Source organism: Trachypithecus francoisi, unplaced genomic scaffold (genome assembly GCF_009764315.1).
Source record: "Trachypithecus francoisi isolate TF-2019V2 unplaced genomic scaffold, Tfra_2.0 Lachesis_group11, whole genome shotgun sequence".
Lineage (NCBI taxonomy): Eukaryota > Metazoa > Chordata > Mammalia > Primates > Cercopithecidae > Trachypithecus > Trachypithecus francoisi.
Genome location: NW_022681456.1, coordinates 9,503,882 through 9,518,306, shown reverse-complemented (window position 1 = coordinate 9,518,306; position 14,425 = coordinate 9,503,882). Strand labels below are relative to the sequence as shown.

Sequence of the window (14,425 nt, the reverse complement as noted above, 5' to 3'; positions counted from 1 at the left end):
CCCTTCTTTGATTTGCAAAGTGATAAAAGCAAAGGCAGCTTTGTCATGGTGAGCTACTTCCTGCAGGAGTCAGGATCCACATCTGCAGACTATACAAAGACAACACAGATGAAAAGCACAATCATCATTGAAATTACGGAGCTTCCAAGTGTTTTTATCCATTTTAATGGGTTGCTAGCTGCTAATCTGTCTGCAGCTCCTTTAAGCACTCCGGTTCTTGGCATTAAGGTCAGGTGTGCCTGGGATGCTTCAAATATTTGTTCTTTTAATTTTGCTCTATCCAAAAGTTTGTAGAGTGTCCTTCTAGATGCTTTTTTATTCATTCCCAAATTTTGATCTTATTAAGAGCTATTAATAGTTATCACAAATCCTTAATGTGTAGCTCCTACAGGGGCCATATCATTTGAGGTTGAGGTGCCACTATCTTGCCATGGTTTCAGGTAATAGGAACTCTCACCATACTTATTATTATATCCACCATCTGACCGTTTTGTTCGGATCCGCTGAACATAGTGTGGCCGTGGCACGCAGACTGAGAGGTGCAATGTAAGCTAAACATCTCCTTAGGGGACCAATGAATAATGATGCCATAGGAATCGTGCACACCTCTGCCTGTTCTGCAATGCAATCTTCCTAAACAAGTATGTGCATTATTTCTGGCCAGGTTCAATTTTGTATACAAATGGGTTTTTGAGGGCGGTATGCCTCAATTATAGGAGCAGATTTATTATGGTAAATACTGAGATCAGAAAGCATGTGCAACTGTGTCATAGAGTGATTACATCCAGGCATTACTGCCAGCCAAGATTGATAAATATGCCCAATAAGTATAATTGTTCTCTGTGTCAGCCCTTGTTGAAGGAATCCTCACAGCAGTGGTGATCATCGCTGTCATAGCTACCATTAAATGACTCATCGTGACTGGCTGTCCCGCTTTCCTCAGGTTTTCTTCCGCCATCTGTGACAGCTTCTGGTTCTGTCCCCAGATGGGTGGCTGTGTTCGATGGGTGTTGCTTGTGACAGTTGGGGTCCTCCTCAGCGTCAGTCTCCACATGGCTGCAACTGAGGGTTCCTTGGGATCTTCCCAGAATCTGACTTATGATAAGATTTCAGGTGTCTTGATGGTATCCAAATCGGCTGTTGATTTTGGCCTGGAGAAACACAAGCATAACTTCTACCCCAAGTTAGTATTTTACCTATTTCCCACCTTTTTGTTATCGGATCTCTCCACCAAATCAGTTGTTCTGCTTCTGTCTTTGCAGCTGGTTTCTGCAGATGCTGTTCAGCTGCTGCTAACATCTGGCCTTTGGGCAGGCTCAAAAAATTTAAAGCTAATAATGATAGATTCAGTTGCATCTGTGGGGTTCCATATTCTCTATTTACACCTTTCTGCTTTTGCAACTGCTGTTTGAGGGAAAGATTCATTCTTTCCACTATAGCGTGTCCTTGAGAATTGCATGGAATACCAGCAATGTGTTTAATATTCCACACAGAGAAAAATGTAGCTGGAGCTTGACTAGTATAGCCTGGGGCATTATCTGTTTTAATAGAAGCTGGAATGCCCATCACCGCAAAACACTGCAAAAGGTGACGTTTAACACAGGCAGAAGACTCTCCTGATTGCCATGTGGCCCAGACAAAGTGAGAAAAGGTGTCCACACATACATGTACGTAAGCTAGTCTCCCAGACAAGGGAACATGGGTGACATCCATTTGCCAAAGAGAGTTAAGTTCCAGTCCTCGAGGATTAACGCCTGTAAAAGATGAGGAATGTACCATTTGGCAAGTTGGGCATCGCTGGATAATAGCTTTAGCTTCTTTCCAGGTAATGCTGTATCTGTGTTTGAGACCAGAGGCATTAACATGGGTTAAATTGTGAAAGTGTCTAGCATTAGATATTGCATTAGCAACTAGGCCATCAGCCATTTGATTCCCTTCAGTCAAAGGTCCTGGAAGAGGTGTATGAGCGCTAGTGTGAGTGATATAAAAAGGGTACATTCTACTTGTAACTGCTGTTTGCATTGGGTAAATAAAGTCATCAGTTGTTCATCTGTATGAAATCGTAACTGAGTGTTTTCAATTAACTGTGTGGAATGAACCACGTATGAAGAATCAGAAATCACATTAATAGGCATATCAAAAGCAGTCAGTACCTCAATTACAGCTACAAGCTCCGCTTTTTGAGCTGAAGTATAGGGTGTCTGGAAAACCTTACCTTTTGATCCAGAATAAGAAGCTTTACTATTACTAGACCCATCTGTAAAACAATGAAATTGCTTAGCAGGCTGCAGGTTGTTTACCGCAGGAATTGTAAATGTAAACTGTTTAGAGTCTTGCTCAGCTAAAGGGATAGTAAAGAAACAGTCTTTTAAATCTATGACTATTAAAGGCCAATTTTTTGGAATTATAGCGGGAGAAGGCAATCCTGGCTGTAATGCTCCCATAGGTTGTATAACTGAATTGATGGCTCTTAAAACATTCTCCATTTACCTGATTTTTTCTTTCTTTCTTTTTTTTTTTGAGACGGAGTCTCGCTCTGCTGCCCAGGCTGGAGTGCGGTGGCTTGATCTCAGCTCACTGCAAGCTCCGCCTCCCGGGTTCACGCCATTCTCCTGCCTCAGCCTCCTGAGTAGCTGGGACTACAGGCGCCCGCCACCTCGCCCGGCTAGTTTTTTTGTATTTTTTAGTAGAGACGGGGTTACACCGTGTTAGTCAGGATGGTCTCGATATCCTGACCCAGTGATCCGCCCGTCTTGGCCTCCCAAAGTGCTGGGATTACAGGCTTGAGCCACCGCGCCCGGCCTTTTTTTTTTTTTTTTTTTTTAAGGGACAGGGTCTTGTTCTGTTGCTCAGGCTGGACTTCAGTGGCCTGATCATGGCTCACTGTAGCCTCAGTCTCCTGGACTCACGCAGTCCTTTCCTCAACCTCCTGAGCAGCTGGGATCACAGGTGTGAACCACCATGCCCAGCTAATTTTTTTTTTTTTTTAATTTTGTTGAGGCTGAGTCTCTCTATGTTGCGTAGGCTGGTCTTGAACTTCTGGGCTCAAACATTCATTCCACCTCAACGTCCCACAGTGTTAGGATTTTAGGCGTGACGCACTGCATACAGTCCAAGTAATTTCCTTCTTTCTTTTGAGACAGAATCTCACTGTGTTTCCCAGGATGGAGTGCAATGTGTGATCTTGGCTCACTGCAACCTCTACCTCCTGGGTTCAAGTGATTCTCCTGCCTCAGCCTCCCCAGTAGCTGGAATTATAGGCGCCTGTCACCATGCCCAGCTAATTTTTATATTTTTAGTAGAGACGGGGCTTCACCATGTTGGCCAGGCTGGTCTCAAACTCCTGGCCTTAAGTGATCCACCTGCCTTGGCCTCACAAAGTGTTGGGATTACAGGCGTGAGCCACTGCACTCAGCCCCAAGTAATTTCTTGATGACATGAATTGGGTCGTGTTATAATCTAGTGAGGGCCTGGAGGATCCTTGTGGAATATGGAACGCTTCCCCTCACTGTAAATATCCGGAGACTTTTCTGGGCTAAGGGTTTGAATGGTGATGACAGTTAAGAAAGGAGGTTTACTATGTCTTCGTCTTCATTTGGGATCTATTCTGTACTATCTTTTTTTCTTTTGCTTTACTGGGAGTATCTCATGTCCTAGTACTAGGAGTATCTCATGTCCTAGTACTGGGAGTATCTCATGTCCTAGTAAAACTGTGGTTCCCTTGAATGCTTGAAGTTTCTGACTTGGAGGCTTATTTGGGGAATTGACAAAAGAAATTCTAGAACTATTTTACTTTTTGTGGGCACAAGGCACTTTTTGATGAGACAGAGATTATAGATGTTCTTGCTTACTCGGTAGCATCCTGCTGGCCTTAAATAAGAGTTAGCATTCGTCACGCTTGCCAGGAGATTCTCGCTGCGGTCACAGCCCCTGCCTTTATGTTTGTCTTCCAGGAATGCTCATCAAATTTAACAGAGCTGTTCAGACTGTCCTGCTTCACCGGCATGTTTGGAGGAGACGTCAGTCCTCCTTTTGATCAGCTGTGCTCTGCTGGGACGACGACACACAGTGTCCCCGACTGGTTTCCCTTTCTGTGTGTGCAGTCGCCCCTTGCCAACACGCCCTTCCTTGGTTACTTCTACCATGGTGCCGTGTAAGTGTCTGAGCAGCCGCCTGGGATGGGCATTGTTCTCCTGCCCTGGTGGGGCCATACTCTAGTAGGCCCTATAATGAGGTCACATTTTTCCCAGTCCCTCTCCAGAGATCCCGTGCCTAAAGGGTTCAATTATAGATTTCAGTTAGCTAATTTATTTTGCATTATTTGACAGAATTGGGCCTCACTGAAAAGAAATTGATTGACATTGAAAACAGCTCATGGTGCTTTTCTAGGGGAGGCGAAGCAGTGGTGGCTCATGGGAGATTTTAATGTTCTGTATTTTACAGTTTGGGATTGTTAAAAATTTACATCTTTGATTTTTGTAATTAAAAAAGTAGGCAGGGCTTGGTGGCTCACACCTGTAATCCCAGCACTTTGGGAGGCCAAGGCAGGCGGATCATGAGGTCAGGAGATCAAGACCATCCTGGTTAACATGGTGAAACCCCGTCTCTACTAAAAATACAAAAAATTAGCCAGGCGTGGTGGCAGGCACCTGTAGTCCCAGCTACTCGGGAGGCTGAGGCAGGAGGATGGCATGAAACTGGGAGGCGGAGCTTTCAGTGAGCTGAGATTGCGCCACTGCACTCCAGCTTGGGCGACAGAGTGAGACTGTCTCAAAACAAAACAAAACAAAAGTAAAGAGGCTGGGTGCAATGAGTCACATCTGTAATCCCAGTACTTTGGGAGGCCAAGGCAGGCAGATCATCTCAGGTTGGGAGTTCAAGACGAGCCTGGGTACATGGTGAAACCCCATCTCTACTAAAAATACAAAAAATTAGCCGGGTGTGGTGGTGGGCACCTGTAATCCCAGCCTACTTGGGAGACTGAGGTATGAGAATTGCTTGAACCTGGGAGGTGGAGGTAGCAGTGAACAAAGATCGCGCCACTGCATTCCAGTGTGGGTGACAGAGTGAGATCCGTCTCAGAAAACAAGAGTAAAGAACAACATTAAGGAAGAATTGTGTTTTTGCAGATAACTGAAACTATTCAGCCTTTCTTATTGATTTTCAGTTCCCCCAAACAGGAATCTTCCTTTGAAGTATATGTGGATACTGACGTAAAAGACTTTGCAGACTTTGGTTACAAACAAGGAGATCCCATTATGACTGTAAAGAAGGCATATTTTACTATTCCGCAGGTAATCATTGCAATATGAGTACGCTAGACCCTTCTCTCTCTCTCTCTCTTCTTTTTTTTTTTTTTTGAGACAGAGTCTCGCTCTTATCGCCCAGGCTAAAGTGCAGTGCTGGATCTCAGCTCACTGCAACCTCCGCCTCCCGGGTCCAAGTGATTGTCCTGCTTCAGCCTCTCGAGTAGCTGGGACTGCAGGCGTGTGCTACCACACCCAGCCGATTTTTTTGTATTTTTACTAGAGATGGAGTTTCACCATGTTGGCCCGGATGATCTCAATCTCTTGACCCTGTGACTCGAGCATCTCGATCTCCCAAAGTGCTGGGATTACAGGCGTGAGCCACTGCGCCTGGCTGCTAGACCCTTTATTTTTCCTGTCCTATTGTTAATTTAAGTCATATTTCTCTTTAAAATCTCTTTTTAAGTTACTTATTTCCCTCCTTTGTACCTTTCAGCGACTTAACTGTTTATGTTCTCCAGCTTAATAAAATATATAGTCACTCTTAAATTAATTACAGTCTTTGCTTAAAACTCAGAGTGAACTTACAAAATAAAACCAAAAGATTTTCTATACGTTTCCATGGACGTGGCTATCATTCTGGTTTTTTTTTTTTTTTTGAGAAAGAGTTTCGCTCTTTTTGCCCAGGCTGGAGTGCAATGGCACAATTTCAGCTCACCACAACCTCTGCCTCCCGGGTTCAAGCAATTCTTCTGCCTCAGCCTCCCAAGTACCTGGGATTACAGGGATGCACCACCATGCCTGGCTAATTTTGTATTTTTAGTAGAGATGGAGTTTCTCCATGTTGGTCAGGCTGGTCTTGAACTCCCGACCTCAGGTGATCAGCCTGCCTTGGCCTCCCAAAGTGCTGGGATTGCAGGCATGAGTCTTTTTTTTTTTTTTTTAATTAAAAAAATTTGTTTTGGTTTGAGACATAGTCTTGCTCTATCACCTAGGGTGGAGTGCACTGGTGTGATCTAGACTCCCTGCAGCCCTGACCTCCCACATTCAAGTGATCCTACCTCAGCCTCCCAAGTAGCTGAGACTACAGGCACGCACCACCATTCTTGGCCAATTTTTTGTAGAGTTGGGGTTTTGCCATGTTGCCCAGACTGGTCTCTTTAACTCCTAGTCTGAAGTGATCTGCCCACTTTGGTCTCCCAACGTGCTGGGATTACAGACTTGAGCCACCGCACCCAGCTAAAAATTTGTTTGTAGAGATGGGGGTTTCATTATGTTGCCCAGGCTGGTCTTAAACTCCTGGCCTCGAAATTCTTCTGCCTTGGCGAAAGTGTTGGGATTACAGTGTGAGCCTCCATGCCTGGCTAGAAGTAACTATCATTCTTTACTTCTTTTTCTTTTTAAACTTTTATTTTCATTCAGGTCTACATGTGCAGGTTGTTTATATAGGTAAACTTATATCATGGGGTTTTGTTGTACAGATTATTTGTCACCCAGGTACTAAGCCAAGTACCCAATAGTTTTTTTTCTGATCCTCTCCTTCTAGCCCCTCACTACCCTCAAGTAGGGTCCAGTATAGAAAACAATGGTTAGATAAATACATCATTTTATTTACCATTCTAGAATTTTGAAAAGTATTTTAAGGTTTTATATGGAATCATTTATATATGTATGTATAAATGCATGAGTGAATGAATGACAGGATCTTGCTTTGTCACCCAGGCTGGAGTGCAGTGGTGTAGTCACAGCTCACTGCAGCCTCCACCTCCTGGGCTCAAACAATCCTCCCACCTTAGCCTCCCCAGTAGCTGGGACTATAGGCGCATGTCACTATGCCCAGTTAATTTTTTACTTTTTGTAGAGATAGGGTCTTGCTATGTTTCCCAGGTTGGTCTTGAACCCCTGAGCTCAAATGATTCTCCCACTACAGCCTTCCAAAGTGCTGGGATTACAGGTGTGAGCCACTGCTCCCAACCTGAAATCTTTTTTTACGTTTAACATTATGAGGAGTGTTATTTGTGGGAAGAAAGCATGGGAGGTGAAACGGTTTCTCTTTCTTATTCGTATGAATCCATTTTTATGGTATTAAACTCTGGTTGTGATGAGGGAGAGAACATGAAGTTAAATATAGTCATGTCTCTGCAAACTAAATAGAATAGGACAAGGGATTTTCTTTGTTTTTATTAGGTAATTTTTTTTTTTTTTTTTTGAGACGGAGTCTCACTCTGTTGCCCAGGCTGGAGTGCGGTGGCTGGATCTCGGCTCACTGCAAGCTCTGCCTCCCAGGTTTACACCATTCTCCTGCCTCAGCCTCCCAAGTAGCTGGGACGACAGGTGCCTGCCACCTCGCCTGGCTAGTTTTTTGGTATTTTTTTAGTAGATACAGGGTTTCACCGTGTTAGCCAGGATGGTCTCAATCTCCTGACCTCGTGATCTGCCCGCCTTGGCCTCCCAAAGTACTGGGATTACAGGCTTGAGCCACCGCGCCCGGCCTTTTATTAGGTAATATTTACTGTGACTCCACAACCAGTGGCTTCCAGACCTTGACGGGCAAATCAGTTAGATGTTTTGCTAAAGCGGGTCAACTAGTCCGTGAACTTGCCGTTGCTGAAACCAAACCAGCAATGGGAGCAGGCTGCAGAAAGAACAGTTTTAAGGGATGCTGATGTATTTTGTATGATTAGGAGAGAGGCCATAAATCTGTTGGCTGTGCCCTTGACCCTCAGGTGTCCCTGACTGGGCAGTGTATGCGGAACGCCCCCGTGGCATTTCTTCACAACTTTGATGTTAAATGCGTTACTAATTTGGAAGTATACCAAGAACGAGATGCTATTATCAATGCGAAGATAAAGAATGTTGCCTTAGGAGGTATGTTACATTTCTTTGAGAAAAGAACGCAGACCCAAACACGAAGATAAAGTGTGATCTCATGAGAGTATAAATCATTTCTACTGGTTCAACTTCAAATAATATTTTAACTGCCAATTATTTTCTTTGGAAAAAGTTTAGTTCCATAAGACAGCATATGGCATATTAATTATTTTGAAATTGAAGTACAATTCAAATAACATAAAATTAACCTTTTTGTTTGTTTGTTTTGAGACGGAGTCTCGCTCCATTGCGCAGGTTGGAGTGCAGTGGCGCGATCTCGGCTCACTGCACCCTCCGCCTCCTAAGTTCAAGCGATTCTCCTGCCTCAGCTTCCCAAGTAGCTGGGTCTACAGGCGCACGCCACCATGCCTGGCTAATTTTTTTGTTTTTAGTAGAGATGGGGTTTCACCATGTTGGCTAGGCTGGCCTTGAACTGCTGACCTCAGGTGATCCGCCCGCCTCGGCCTCCCAAAGTGCTGAGATTACAGGTGTGAGCATCTGCGTTCCGCCAAAATTAACCATTTTAAAGTGTACAATTCATTGACGTTAGTACCTTCTACACTGTTGTGCTGCCATCACCTCTCTCTAATTCCAGAACGTTTCATCCCCTCAGAAGGGCATCTGTCCCCATTCTCAGTCACTCCCTACCCCTCTTCCCTCAGCCCCGGCAGCCACCAGTCTGTTTCCTATCTCCATGGATTGCTTATTCTGGGTGTTCCCCAGAAACAGAAGCATACACTGTGTGGCCTTTTGTGTCTGGCTTCTTTCACTTAGCATGGTGTTCCATGGTTCGTCTGTGTTGTAGCGCATGGCAGTGCTTCATTCCTCTTTATGGCTGAATTGTATAGTCTGTCGCATGGACAGAGCACATTGTATTTGTCCATTGTCCATTCATCAGCTGATGGACATATGGGTTGTTTTCATCTCTTGACTGTTGTGAATAGCACTGCCATGAACACTCGTGGCCAAGTTTTTGCGTAGATGTATGTTTTTATTTCTTTTGGGTAGACACCTAGGAGTGGAACTGACAGGTCATGCTAATACGACTTCTTGAGGATCCACCAAATTGTGTTTTTTGTTTTTGTTTTTTGAGACAGTGTCTCGCCCTGTCGCCCAGGCTGGAGTGCAGTGGCGTAATCTCGGCTCACTGCAACCTCCACCTCCCTGGTTCAAGCGATTCCCCTGCCTCAGCCTCCCAAGTAGCTGAGATTACAGGCGTGTGCCACCACACCTGGCTAATTTTTTTGTATTTTTAATAGTGACGAGGTTTCACCATGTTGGCCAGACTGATCTCGAACTCCTGACCTCAGGCAGTCTACTCGCCTCGGCCTCCCAAAGTGCGGGGATTACAGGCGTGAGCCACCGTACCCGGCCAATTGTTTTCTACAGTGTCTGCACCATTTTGTATTGCCACCAGCAGTGAACTGCATATTTGTTTTTATGTCAGTGACCCTGGTTTTTGTTGGTTTGTTTGTTTGTTGTGGATTTTCCTCCTCAGTTATAATTAGACACTAAGAGGACAGGGACTCCTATCTGATGGTTTTTGGGGAGTGGGGAGAGTTTTGTAGTCACAACTCTGGGCAGTTGTGGTCACCATATTTGCTTGATAAGCTATACTTTGACTTAGTGTGATCATGGTAGGCCATGTGTACGCCTGTGGAAGTTATTTTATGTTCTCTCTTTAGGCACAGTTACACCAAAAGTAATCTATGAGGAAGCAACTGACCTAGACAAATTCATCACCAATAGAGGTATTTAATGTTACACTTTGACGTCATTTCTTCAGAAATAGATATGTCATTTCTTACAAGTAACATATGCCCCTGGAGTATGTATTTTTGTTAGTCATTTAAAAAGGTTCATAATAGTTAGAAAAATCTGCCAGGAGCATTTCATTTGTTCCTCGTTCTGTCTTGCTGGGCTTTAGAGTGCTCTCTGTGATGTTGAGCCTGTTCCTCCACAGTCCTGGATTCTCTGAGTTCCACCGTCCCTTCTAGTTCCAGCTTCCATGAAACTTTTCTTAAATGTTTGATAGTTAAATAATTCTTTTTTTTTGTTTGTTTTTTTGTTTTTTGAGACGGAGTTTCGTTCTTTTCGCCCAGGCTGGAGTGCGATGGCGCAATCTTGGCTCACTGCAACCTCCACCTTCTGGGTTCAAGCAATTCTCCTGCCTCAGCCTCCCAAGTAGCTGGGATTACAGGTGCCCGCCACCATATGCCCGGCTAATTTTTGTATTTTAGTAGAGACGGGGTTTCACCATGTTGGCCAGGCTGGTTTCAAACTCCTGATCTCAAGTGATCCACCTGCCTTGGTCTCCCAAAGTGCAGGGATTACAGGCGTGAGCAACTGCGCCTGGCCCAGTTTGGCTAATTTTACCAGAACTTTAATTTTTAATGAAGGATACTATTTGTTTCTTTCTTTTTAATTTGAGACAGAGTCTTGCTCTGTCGCCCAGTCTGGAGTACAGTAGGGTGATCTCAGCTCACTGTAACCTCTGCCTCCCGGGTTCAAGCGATTCTCATGCCTTAGCCTCCTGAGTAGCTGGGATTACAGGCACCTGCCACCACTCCCAGCTAATTTTTGTATTTTTTTTTTTTTTTTTTTGAGACGAACTCTTGCTCTGTCACCTAGGCTGGAGTGTAGTAGCACAATCTCCACTCACTGCAACCTCCGCCTCCTGGGTTCAAGCGATTCTCCTGCCTCAGCCTCCCGAGTAGCTGGGATTACAGGCACCTGCCACCACTCATGGTTAATTTTTTGTATTTTTAGTAGAGAGGAGGTTTCACTCTGTTGGCCAGGCTGGTCTTGAACTCCTGACCTCGTGATCTGCTTGCCTCGGCCTCCCAAAGTGCTGTGATTACAAGCGTGAGCCACTGTGCCTGGCCTAATTTTTGTATTTTTAGTAGAGATCGGGTTTCACCATGTTGGCCAGGCTGGTCTCAAACTCCTGACCTCAGGTGATCCACCCGCCTCGGCCTCCCCAAGTGCTGGGTTTCTCTTTCCAATGTGTTGTACTTCTCAAATTTATTCATTAGCTCATCAAGTGTTAGTGGAGTTCCTACGCTGTAATAGGGAACTGGACAGCAGGCCCCTGCCCTGGCGGAACATTTTACCAAGTGTGTGCTCCATGGCAAGGTATGAGCCAGGTGCTGGGGATATAGAAATGAAGGGAACAGATCTCATTCTGGGTCCCATGATGGCATAGAGGAGGCAGCTAATGCTGACTTGATGGGACCAGGGCAGGCTTCCTCAAGGAAGCAGTGACCATGCCATGTTAGGGAGCTGGAGATAGGGAGGGCAGGGGCAGGGCATTCGGGGAAGGCCATGCAAGCAGAGAGAACGTCCCAGTAATAGAGTCAGGCTCAAAGACGGTCTTTAATTTATGAACATATTCTTGTGTTTGCAGAAACTCCTTTAAATAACGGATCAGCCCCCAGAATTGTGAATGTGGAAGAACATTATATTTTCAAATGGAATAATAATACCATCAGTGACATCAATGTCAGAATTATTAGGGCAGAGATTAATGCCCACCAGAAAGGTAACTTTAATGAGGGTAGCAAACATGCTTTCACTGAAAAGTACTTTTTTTCCTCTCTTCAAGATTCTCATAATTGTAACCCATAAAACTAAGTTAGACTTGTTTCTTATGTGCATTTATGATTTAATCAATGAGAGTATACTTTGAATGTCAAAATGCAATTTTAAGATAAAGCACTGTGGAGAATAATTTCTTTTCCTAGTGAAATGGTGCACATTTTATTTTTATTTTGTTTTATTTCTAGGGATAATGACACAGAGATTTGTAGTAAAATTTTTAAGCTATAATAGTGGTAATGAAGAAGAATTATCTGGAAATCCAGGTAAGATGAGTGTATGCCAGTCATTGATCTTACAAACTTACTTTAGTTCAACACTCCCAGCCATCAGGATGGTTATAAGTAACTCTCTCCAATTTTAGTTTCTGACTCTGACCTTTTTCTTTATTCTCTCTCTCTCTTTTTTTTTTTTTTGAGTCTTGCTCTGTTGTTCAGGTTGGAGTGCAGTGGCGCAATCTCAGCTCACTGCAACCTCCACCTCCTGGGTTCAAGAGATTTTCTTGCCTCAGCCTCCTGAGTAGCTGGGATTACAGGCACATACCACCATGCCTGGCAAATTTTTTTTTAAATCACACAACACAGGAAGCTTTATTCATCTGCTGCTTCTCCAAAGGGAGGCTTGCAGGGTTGCTCACTTTAATATACTTTTTATATTTTTAGTAGAGACAGGATTTCACTGTGTTGGCCAGGCTGGTCTTGAACTCCTGACCTCAAGTGATCCGCCCATCTCAGCCTCCCAAAGTGCAGAGATTACAGGCTTGAGCCACTGCGTCCAGCCAAGATACACTTATTATGTATACACAAGCATTCCAAAATCTGAAAAAATCCCAAACACTTCTGGTCTCAAGCATTTCAGATAAGAGATGCTCAACACCTGTATGATACAATTAAGACAAATATGGCTAAATATTAACAGCTGTTGATTTTGGTGTGGCTATATTGGTGTTCATGGTATTACTTTCAACTTTTCTGTACATGTGAACATTTTCATAGTAAAATATTGGAAACAGTAAGTTGGATTAATAGGAGATGGATGGGAATATGATCTAACAACAGACCTTGGGGTTGAATGGATTTACTAGAAAAAGGTTCTATTGAAAGGTTATGGCCCGGTGCAGTGGCTCACACCTGTAATCCAAGCACTTTGGGAGGCTGAAGCAGGTGGATCACTTGAGGTCAGGAGTTGGAAACCAGCCTGGCCAACATGGTGAAACTCCATCTCTACTAAAAATGCAAAAAAATTAGCTGGGCATGGTGGTGGGCGCCTGTAATCCCACCTACTTGGGAGGCTGAGGCAGGAGAAGAGCTTGAACCTGGGAGGTGGAGCTTGCAGTGAGCCGAGATCACACCACTGAACTCCAGCCTGGGCAACAGAGTGATACACCGTCTCAAAAAAAAAAAAAAAGAAAGATTACTTTGGTTTACATGTCTTTTGTGAGCCCCCATGCTAAGCAGTATTGTCATTCAGCAAGTAATCCGTAACTGGCTTGATCAGAACCTTCAGTGTCTCTTGCATGAGAGGTCCAAGACTGACTCATGCCTGCAATTTACTTTTCAGGTTTTATTGTTAAAATGTACTTTTTAAATTGAATGAATGTCCTTATCTGTAAAAAAAAAAAAAAAAAAAAAAAAAGCACCTGGGCACGGTGGCTCATGCCCGTAATCCGAGCTCTTTGGGAGGCCGAGGTGGGCAGATCACCTGAGGTCAGGAGTTCAAAACCAGCCTGGCCGACATGCTGAAACTCCGTCTCTACAAAAATACAAAAATTAGCTGGGCATGATGGTGGGTGCCCAGCTACTTGGAAGGCTGAGGCGGGAGAATCTCTTGAACCTAGGAGGTGTAGGTTGCAGTGAGCCGAGAGTGTGCCATTGCACTCCAGCCTGGGCGGCAGAGCCAGACTCTATCTCAAAACAAAACAAAAACAAAAACAATGAATGAAGGTGTGCCATCTTTCTCCTAAAGGTATTTTCGAAAGCTTCGCCTATGTATTTTCTTTCCTTGTGTTATTTGCTGTGTTAGGCTTGCTGTGCTGAAGTATAGGAGGAAACAGGCTCACGCTCCTTTGTTGTGTTTGTCTAGGTTACCAACTTGGCAAGCCTGTCCGAGCTCTAAATATCAACAGGATGAATAATGTCACGACTTTACATCTTTGGCAGTCGGGTAATCCGGTTTGGTCATTACGATTAGCTCTTTGGCAAACTGATGTTAGAAGTATTACCATATTTTGAATCTAATCAAGCAATCAATTATTTTAAAGCCTGGTTGGTTTATTTAGCAGAGAGGTACATGCTGCTGAGTAACAGTGGTGGTGGTTTTTAATGCTTCTACAGCTTTCTTTTTTGTCTTTTTTTTTTTTTGAGACTGAGTCTTGCTCTGTCCCCCAGGCTGGAGTGCAGTGGCGCGATCTCGGCTCACGGCAAGCTCCGCCTCCCAGGTTCACGCCATTCTCCTGCCTCAGCCTCCCGTGTAGCTGGGACTACAGGCGCCCACCACCATGCCTGGCTAATTTTTTGTATTTTTAGTAGAGATGGGGTTTCACCGTGTTAGCCAGGATGGTCTCAATCTCCTGACCTCATGATCTGCCCGCCTCAGCCTCCCAAAGTGCTGGGATTACAGGCGTGAGCCACCGTGCCCGGCTGCTTCTACAGCTAACATTGTTTGCACCTGAAGTGCTGGTTGCTAGTAAAAGAGATTGAGATATGAGATTG

General features: G+C 44.3%; 1 protein-coding gene across 2 annotated transcripts in view; it reads left to right on the top strand.

Moving 5' to 3' along the window:
* TCTN2 (tectonic family member 2) overlaps nt 1–14,425 on the top strand; it is a 40,138-nt gene that overhangs the window by 14,255 nt on the left and 11,458 nt on the right. For both annotated transcript variants that reach the window (XM_033220162.1, XM_033220161.1), the window contains exons 6-12: nt 3,954–4,153; nt 5,168–5,294; nt 7,973–8,114; nt 9,803–9,868; nt 11,524–11,658; nt 11,903–11,980; nt 13,797–13,877. In XM_033220162.1, the coding sequence (XP_033076053.1) occupies nt 3,954–4,153; nt 5,168–5,294; nt 7,973–8,114; nt 9,803–9,868; nt 11,524–11,658; nt 11,903–11,980; nt 13,797–13,877 (829 nt within the window). The remainder of the gene's footprint in view (nt 1–3,953; nt 4,154–5,167; nt 5,295–7,972; nt 8,115–9,802; nt 9,869–11,523; nt 11,659–11,902; nt 11,981–13,796; nt 13,878–14,425) is intronic.